This window comes from Ursus maritimus, unplaced genomic scaffold (genome assembly GCF_017311325.1).
Source record: "Ursus maritimus isolate PB19 unplaced genomic scaffold, ASM1731132v1 scaffold_26, whole genome shotgun sequence".
NCBI classification, from domain to species: Eukaryota; Metazoa; Chordata; class Mammalia; order Carnivora; family Ursidae; genus Ursus; species Ursus maritimus.
This window is the reverse complement of record NW_024425119.1, coordinates 40,391,476-40,400,582: the sequence shown is the minus strand read 5'-3', so window position 1 is coordinate 40,400,582 and position 9,107 is coordinate 40,391,476. Positions and strand designations below refer to the sequence as shown.

Genomic DNA, 9,107 nt, shown 5'->3' with positions numbered 1-9,107 from the left:
CCCCGGCTTGTGTTCTGTGTCAAGTAAATAGATAAAATCTTAAAAAAAGAAAAAGAAAGAAACACAGGGCACCTGGCTGGCTCAGTCGGTAGAGCACGCAACTCCTGATCTCGGGGTTGTGAGTTAAACCCCATGTTGAGGGCAGAGTTTACTTATAAAAAAGAAAGCAATATATACATACATATTTGGTCTTCTTCCCCAGTTATTGGCAGTTTCTAAGACCTCTGTAATCTCCAGAGTAATGTCTGTATGTTAATGAGGTGACTCGGTGGGCCCCTAGCTAGTTTCAGGATGGGAGCTGACTGCTATAGGAACACGACCAAGGCATAATTAGAGGAGCGGAATTTTCAGCCTCACTCTTACCAACCTCCAGGTTGGGGAGAAGGGTTGGAGATTGAGCTAACTACCAGTGGTCAATGATTTAATCATTTCTGCTTCTGTAATGGGACCTCCATAAAAACCCTAAACAATGGGGTTCCGAGAGCCTCTGGGTTGGTGAAGACACTAAGGTGCTGACAGAGCAGTATGCCCTTACCCTGCCTTAATCAGCTCTTCCATTTGGCTGTTTCTTTTTTTTTTTTAAGATTTTATTTATTTATTCGACAGAGATAGAGACAGCCAGCGAGAGAGGGAACACAAGCAGGAGGAGTGGGAGAGGAAGAAGCAGGCTCCTAGCGGAGGAGCCTGATGTGGGGCTCAATCCCATAACGCCGGGATCACGCCCTGAGCTGAAGGCAGACGCTTAACCGCTGTGCCACCCAGGCGCCCCCCATTTGGCTGTTTCTGAGTGGTATCCTTTCTAATAAACCAGTAATAGTAGTGTTTCCCTAGTTCAGCTCTGTGAGCCATTATAACAAAGTATCAAATCTAAGGAAGTCATGGGAACTGATTTTTAGCCAAGTCAGGCAGAGTGTGGATAACCTGGAGATCTACTACTTGTGATTGGTATCTTAAGTGGGAGAGTCTTGTGAGACCAAGCCTTTAACCTGTGGGGTCTGTGCTAACTCCACGTAGCTCAGGGCAGAACTGAATTGCGGGTTACTCAGCTGCTGTCGGAGAGGTGAGAGAATTGTTCTGTGTAGGAAAAACACATTTGGTGTCAGAAGTCTTGTGAATAGAGGAAACAGTTATCATTTAAGACCCCTTCTACTTCTGCCCTACTCCACCTCACCTCATCCCCAATATTACTGTTTTTGCGTTTGGTGTGTCCTTTCAATGTTTTTTTTTGTTTTTTTTTTTTTTTTACTTTTACAATTATATATATATAAATCTCCACATTAGAGGACAGTTTTCCCCATGGGTTTGTAATACTCTATCATACTCAGTTTCTCACATGCATGCTGATCTGTTTGTGTTTATTATATGATGCCAATGACCTACCCATCTACTCCTGCACTAATGTCACTACATCTGGATTACTCTAAGCTTTCTACTATGTCTTCATGTCTGGTAGGGCCAGCCCATCTTCTTTGTCCCTCTTCAAAACTGTCTTAGCTCCTGTGCTTTTAAAGATTTTTTTAGAAGGAAAAGCAGTATCTTCTACAGACATGTGGCCTAGTATAGGAGGGTGAAGAGTCCAAGAAACTTTACAGGGAAAAGAGAAGATTGGGGGGGGGGGTACCGAGGATATTCTATTCAGAGAGAAAGCACAAACAGGAATGGAACAAGAGACAGCATGCAAGCATACAGGCAGTTGATATTACCAGAACACAAAGGATGAGGTAGGAACATAAAACGGGTCAGGTCCTAAGGACCTCATATGCCATACTACGGAGTCTGGACTTGACTCTACAGGCCAAAGATTAACCTAGTGTCAATGGCTGAGCTTCCGTGGAGATCAAAAGCAAAAGAGTCCCATAATCAAGTTAGAGGCCTCTGATAGCAATGCGGCAGATAAATCTGATGAGGTGAAGATTGGAATCAAGACCACTAAAAGGCTTCTGCAAAACTGTAAGCAAGAAGTGGTAAGGATTGAACTGATTAAGTGGATGTTTAAATGGTAAAAATTAAAAAGACATTACTTGGTTGGGAGTAGGATACAGGAGTCTAATAAAACTCCCATTATTTCTGACTTGATGATATAGCGTCATTAACTAAAGTAGGGGAGGAAAATAGGTCCTGGAGACAAGAAGGAATGTGGTTAGTTGTGGACATTGCAAGTTAGAGAGGACTACAGGATATTCAAGTGGATATGTCAAGCAACAGGATATAGCGGAGGCCCAGAAGGTCAACCTGGAAGATACAGATTTGGAAGTCAGCAGTAGGCATTAACTGTTGACATCTACTGAGCGGTTTTCATATGCCAAAGAAATACTCAATTTGAATGATTTCATTTAATCTTCAAACTAATCTCTTAAATTAGGAACTATTATTTTTTAATCCCCATTAGACAGAGGTAAATTGAGGAGTTAAGAGTAAATATTAATTGGCCGACCGCAATATGGCTAGAATGGTAGAATTGGGATACCAACACTGAGCACATAACTATTGTCATGTTAAAACCACTGAGTGCCTAGAATAATCTAGGAAAAACATACAGAATGAGAGTAACGGTCTAAGAACAAAACTCTGAAGCACATCAGTCTTTAAAGTGAGCAGAAATTCCCAAAGGAAATCAAAAGGGAAAGTCGAAGGCACGGGAGGAAACAAGATAGTGGTCCCACCCTGTGGCCAAAGCAGAACTTCAGTGCAGCTGCGAGAAACAGCCAGGGAAGGACTGAAATCATCAGTGGGTGTGACACAACAGAGGCCATGTTAACCAGGAGTTTCAACACAATGGTGGAGGTGGAAGGAATTTCAAGTCCATGGAAGTGGCATCACAGAGACTTCTTAAATAATCCTGAGTAGTTAGTTTTTATAGGAGGCAGGGGGCCTTAAGCAAGTTTGTATACTGAGAAGAAAGAAGAGTATGAATTACAACAGAGCAAGGCCTGGGATTGAAAAAGGTAATGAGGGAGGCAAAGACTGCAGTGGAGCTGTTTGAGGGCTCTGCTATGGACACAGGCTGGACAGGAAATCAGTTTAGGTCAAGAAAGGGTTGAAAGACTGGAAGAAAATAGAAGGAATCAAAACACTTTTAGTCTCCAAGTTCTAGAGCTGAAATCAGAATGTGAGAGAGCATCTCAAAAAGCAACGATGTTTTAAAAAAAGGGGGGGGGGCAGGGAAAGGGACAAGAAAAAAAAAAAAAGGCTGATGTTACACTTTTTGGAAGCACACAGGGGAGCTGGGAGAATGGTGACCCTACCATGCAGGTAAGTGAGAAAGCAGAGGCAGTGGAGTTCTTGGTTAACACAAGAGAGGATAGGAGTAAAAGGCTTGGTGGTATAGGAAGGCTGGGTGTTTTCAATCACAGAAGAGGGCTTTCAGGTAAAAGGTTTAGGAATAGGACAAAGGTCAGAGCAGTACGTGTATGAAAGCACAAGAGATGACAGATGTCCAAGGGGATTATCTCCGGCGATTACCAAGAATGAGAATGAAGTCAACGAGCAAGCCTCAAGGCTCAAAATGGAATAGTGGGAGGAAGAGCTCTCTTCATGGTTGGGTTTTACCTTGAATGCACTGTTTTCTTTCAAATCCTCTTCAAAGACCTGCAGGTAGGCTTCCCGTGCAGTGGCACATGCAGAAGTCAACACGATGCTAATGCTACGCCCACGGAGCTTAAGGAGCCGGACTGCATTACTACAGGCTGCCCAACAACCCTTCCCCTTTGGGAACTATGCCTCCTCCACTTTGCACAATTTTGACAGGGCTGTTAAACAAGGCCTCTGCCTTCCTCAATTGAGAGGTGCCCGTGTGGGATGAGCTACCCCCTTACCTGGACACAGTAATTGGTCTAGGAATGGTCACTGACCAAAGAAGGGCTTTGGTCTTTACTGAGTCTTTTTAGGGGATTTGTACAGATGCTGGGACAGTCTTTTGTCTGAGATCACGAGTTGACACTACACTCCTACAACTGCATACGCCCAGTTCCTGGGTGCTAAGAGCTCAAAATACAGAAATGCAGCCTGTGACTAGAAAACTGGTAGTCAAGGCCCCATTCTGCCTTCCATACCCTATTTAAGTAAACAAAAATACCAAGACACAGACATGGCAAAATATTTAATGTCCGCAGGTGTGCCTCATCCTCCCATTCCTGCTGGGATTCCACAGCCTCCCCGAACTGGCAGTACCAGAGAAAACAGGGGCACTTTTTCTCAGCAGGATTGGAAAACCATCAAGGCCCTAGTTCTCTCAACTTGGAAGTGACTGCAGGCGAGATCAGTCCACAGCAAGCCTCAGGCCTCTCTGCTCAAGGAGAAAACCCCCAGTTCTACAGGACTCCTGAGGTCTTCGGTTCTTCCGCAGCCCGGCGCTGGGAGCTGCGCCGCTGGAAATAGCGGTAGGCGCGGGCGCTGCACAGGTAGCCCCCGTACACAGTGAGGAGCATCATGGAGGTAGAGAAGGTCTTGTAGCCAATGTCAGCTAGTTGCTTGGCAGTTGGCATGTTGTCCCCTACAAAGACAGACTGGATTTAGACCGAAGAATAAGGCCTCATCTGCCCAGCCCACTTCTCTGTTGAAGGCCATTCCACATCGTCTGCATCCTGCTTAGTCTGTCTGTACTCTACTCTGAATGGCCCCTACACATATGCAGATACTGTTCAGGAACTTTTAAAGATTCAGAAAAGCAAAGGCACCTGGGTGGCTCAGTCGGTTAAGTCTGCTTTCATGCTTTCAGCTCAGGTCATGATCGAGCTGGGTGCTCAGCAGGGAGTCTCATTCTCCCTCTGCGGTTCCTGACATCCCCCCCCCACCCACCCTGTGCTCTCTGGCTCTGTCAAGTAAATAAATAAAATCTAAAAAAAAAAAAAAAAAGACTCAGAAAGATAAAGTCTGCATATGAGATACAGAAACACAGCTGGAAATGGGTGCATCTGAATGACATTACTGGTAAAGCCTGACCCATTATGTTTGCGGAGATAAAGGACTGGTATGAACCACCCAGAAATGTTCTTAATTGTTATATGACTATAAGCACACATCAGTTTTTCTGGCTAGTAGGGAATTAATGGGGGTAGCCAGGGATTAAACATTAGCAGTGAATTATTCTCTCTGGGAGGATCAAACGGGAACCTTCTACACAATCACCAATTTGTTTCCCCTTGAAAACGATCTTGCTCGTGGTGGCTAAGTTCCCATGTTAGTCCTCAAGCATCCGTGTAAGCCAAAATAATGCCAACAGTACATTTATATTATTTCAATTATATTTAACCTTCTATGGCATTAATTCTAAGCTTCAAACATAATACCAAGAACCCATCCCAAGGGTTAAAAAGAAACTCACCGAGTCCCCAGCATTGTTTGCAAAAGATAAATTACTTCTAATTTAACTGTTCGCTGGATATTCTAAACTAGGGAATAAGATAAAGTTTACCATGGGACTTTTTCGTCCTGAACAAAATGTTCAATTTGGAACTATGAATGTGTTCTGAGGCTCCTCACTGTTGAGGGAATTGATATTAAAAGACTGAAATTAGTGAGAATGGGTTTCTTAAAAGTCAAGAATTTGGAAGAAGAAAAGCTCAGGATTAGCTGGTTTACGGGGTCAAGAGTAGAGTGACACATATAAGCGCTTCTCCAAGTCAGTCCTATTGGCTAAACATCACTGTTGAGTCAGTCCTTGAGAGTGGAACCCAAGCTGAGCTGAGGGACAGCTTCCTTGAATTATAGTTCCAAATGACTATGGAAAGTGACATTAAATAAGGTCAGAGGAAGAAAACCAAATGGAACGGTTCCGGTAAGAAAGAGTTGTATTTGGGTTATTTGAGGTTTGAAAGGACCCCAAGTTGTGCGACCGTGAAGAAAACACACAAAGAGCAGGACTAAGATGGTAAACAAGCTCCCAGCAAAGGACCTGAAACCTTCAACGTCTTCCTCATTTACTCCTTCTCCACTTATCCCCCATCACCCTGGCTAGATGCTAACGAGTCATAGGACCACTTCTTCCAGGGGCTGGAGGAAGAAGGCTGGAAGCATTCACCAGCTAACAAAGTAAAAGGATGGTACACCTTGGCTAGGAGAGAGTGATAGAAGACCTACTAACAGATGGAATTTTGGTGTCTAGAACTTCACTTTCGTCTCGCCTAATTTAACCCAAGATTTCTATTATCACATTAACCAAAACTCTCCACAGGCCCTGAGCTAAGGCAGGGCAGTAGAAAAGGAGATGCAGCAGTTATTTTAGAAGTAGAACAAGATTTATTAACGGAATGGATTAGGGCAAAGCTGAAAATATCTCCAAGGTAGCATCAGTAAACTCTGTGGACTGGGATTCGGTTAATAGGAGTAAGAAAAGAAACAGATGTGTGCCACTGTGTGGATGGGGGTAGGTAGTGGCAGTGAGTGGCAGTCAAGCTCATGAACTGGGTTTTGGACATGTTAAAATTAAGATGCTCAACCCAACATTCACGTGATGATGTCTACCAGGCAGACGGGATATGCAAGTCTGAACAGATCTTGGGAGAGAGGCTAGGCTACAGATAGAGAGGTAACAACGAAGTGACACCAAAGCAGAGAATAAGACTGGAGAGAGGGGGCACCTGGGTGGCTCAGTCATTAAGTGTCTGCCTTTGGCTCAGGCCATGATCCCAGGGTCCTGGGATCGAGCCCCGCATGGGGCTCCCTGCTCAGCGGGAAGCCTGCTTCTCCCTCTCCCACTCCCCCTGCTGGTGTTCCCTCTCTTGCTGTGTCTCTCTCTGTCCAATAAATAAATAAAATCTTAAAAAAAAAAAAAAAAAAGACTCGAGAGAGAAGCCAAGGGAATGCTAGTTTGAAGAAGGAAAATAATTAGTGAAAGAAAGCAGATGGGAAATTCCAGAAACATCTAGGGGGCTTTTTTATTCAAATACATCTCCCTTCCTGGTTGAAAATCACTGCTGTATCAAGTGTATCAGTCACTGCCACTGATGGAGGTGTGCTGTATCCTTACCACCTGTTGAGCCAGAATGAAAACCGGGAACTCCAAGTTAAGTGCCATGAACACTGGTCAGATGGGGTCACTGGATGGGAAAAGGTGACTGGATCACAGGTAAATATTCCTAGGGTAGAAGTCAGTTTAGTGCACTGAACTGAACAGGCATTAAGTAAATGCACAGATTCTTTTCTTTCTTTAAAGTAGGCTCCACGCCCAAGGTGGGGCTCGAACTCACCACCCAAGATCAAGAGTCGCATGCTCTACTGACTGAGCCAGCCAGGCGCCCCAACAAAGCACAGATTCTTAGGCAGGGCTCCAGCAAGCCCACAATCCCCCACCCCAAGTTTCATGTGCCTAGGCATTTTTCAGAGACAGAGAGAAACAGATTATTAGAAGGATAACCCCTTCACCTCAGAGATAAGAATTCCTATGATTTTTCTGGTTAACGGAATATAAGTGATAAGGCAGAGAAGGCAACAAGATCAAGGAGATTCTAATATGTCTTGTTTATTGATAAGGAAGATCTGAATATGCTTTAGAGAGGAAGAAGCTGGTGGCTAAACAGAGGATAAGAGGCAGGTAGGATGGAACAATATCCAGGATGGCCCAGGAAAAGGTGAAATCAGAAGCGCAGGTAGGATTTATCTTGGAAATAAGACTTTTGAGGTTAGCAGAACATTCTCATCTGAGAGACACCAATTTTGTTTAAAAAAAACAAAACAAAAACAAAAAACAGCTCAATGCTGAGTCTGTTACGGGGTGATGGGGTTAAACCAAAGGTTTCAAAAAAAAAAAACGGGAAAAAACACAAGCACCAATATGGAAAATTCCATAGGAGTGCAATCCGCAAATTTCTGGCTCTTTTTCTGCCCCCTAAATATAGGAGTACCTCCAAGCTCGCAGTTCTCTGGAAATCATTTCCTTCTTTTTTTTTTTTTTTTTAAGATTTTATTTATTCATTTGAGACAGAGAAAGAGCACGACCAGGGGGAGAGGCAGAGGAGAAGCAGATTCCCGCTGAGCAGGGAGCGGGGGCGGGGGGCAATCCCAGGACCTGGAGATGATGACCTGAGCCAAAGGCAGACGCTCAACCAACCGAGCCCTGGAAATCATTTCTTCATATGTGTTCCATCCACCTCCGCTTAGATTTACTCATTTAACTGTCTACCTTTCACTCCTGCTATGAAAGCCACAGAGAAGAAAAAGGCTTCTGTCTCAAAGCAGCTTATGGTCTGATGGGGAAAGCCATAGATCCCAAATTCGGTTACGTAACGTAGAAGACCGGCAGTGACCATAAGAGAATAAGCGAAATGAGAGCTCAGAAAAAAGGTGGGGGCTCAAGAAGTTAGCAGTAAGCTGGGGAGGGGGGTGTGGCTCTGTCCTTTAGAAGCGCAGACAGGATTTACACCAGTACGGAAGAGGGAGGGGAGCGCCTTCCGGGAGCTGAAAGCGGCAAAGAAGTGGAGCTGTTTAATCCCTAAACACGAAGGGCGCCCGAGAGAGCCGCACACCAAGGCGCAGCTGGCTGCCTGTCAGGCAAGGAAGGGTCAGAGCTACTGAAGTCAGAGCACGGAGGGCCAAGACCCCGGGTTGGAAGTCAGGGCTCGACAGGAACCTACGGCTGTCAGAGGTCTGTTGGGCTGGAAGCGGTGCGGACGGCGGCTCGCAGTCCGCCGCGCAGGATGCGTGGTGATCTCAAGGGCACTGAAGGCCCGGGCATGGGAGGATGGGTAAACAAAGGCCGGCCCAAGACTGGGCGCCTCAGCGGACGGGCGGCCCCTGCGGAGACCTCGCAACAGCGTACCTGGAGGCCGCTGCTTCCCGGCGTCCAGCCGCTGCCTTTGCGGGCAGCGCCTGCCCGCCGCAGTCTGCGTAAGTTCCTAGCACAGCCGGACGCGGCACGCCGCAACACGTACGCGAGGGCAGCGGCCTGTTCCTGGGGCACTACTGGTGCGGGAAGCCGCCCTTCCTGCCTCCCACCCGTCCCGCTTACCCTCTAGGACTCGGCTCCTGACGCCAAAGAGGGTAGCACGCGGCGGAACCAACACAAATCCGCCCACTGAGGAGGGAGCCCGCGCACGCCGCAGCTCGGCGGATTGCCGCCTTTGCGCTTCCGGGCAGGTCACCCTTACTACGCATCCTCAAACCAGTCTTCC

At 46.0% G+C, this 9,107-nt stretch overlaps 1 protein-coding gene across 3 annotated transcripts; it reads right to left on the bottom strand.

Annotated features, from left to right (window-relative positions):
- Positions 1–4,084: 4,084 nt before the first annotated feature.
- Positions 4,085–9,094, bottom strand: LOC103675471 (cytochrome c oxidase assembly protein COX14). Of its 3 annotated transcripts, none has more exons than XM_008704563.2 (2): positions 8,945–9,094; positions 4,085–4,492 (listed from the first exon to the last, which is right to left on the bottom strand). In XM_008704563.2, the coding sequence occupies exon 2, from the start codon at positions 4,482–4,484 to the stop codon at positions 4,311–4,313; it is 174 nt and encodes a 57-aa protein (XP_008702785.1). In that variant the 5' UTR covers positions 4,485–4,492; positions 8,945–9,094; the 3' UTR covers positions 4,085–4,310. The 3 variants fall into 3 exon arrangements, with proteins under 3 accessions (XP_008702785.1, XP_040498366.1, XP_008702786.1); XM_040642432.1 differs by lacking the exon at positions 8,945–9,094 and adding an exon at positions 8,756–8,914; XM_008704564.2 differs by lacking the exon at positions 8,945–9,094 and adding an exon at positions 6,968–7,080.
- Between the last annotated feature and the right edge of the window lie 13 nt (positions 9,095–9,107).

What these genes read in the sequence shown, in the direction of transcription:
- LOC103675471 (XM_008704563.2), bottom strand. Translation starts at nt 4,484, where the DNA reads ATGCCAACTGCCAAGCAACTAGCTGACATTGGCTACAAGACCTTCTCT.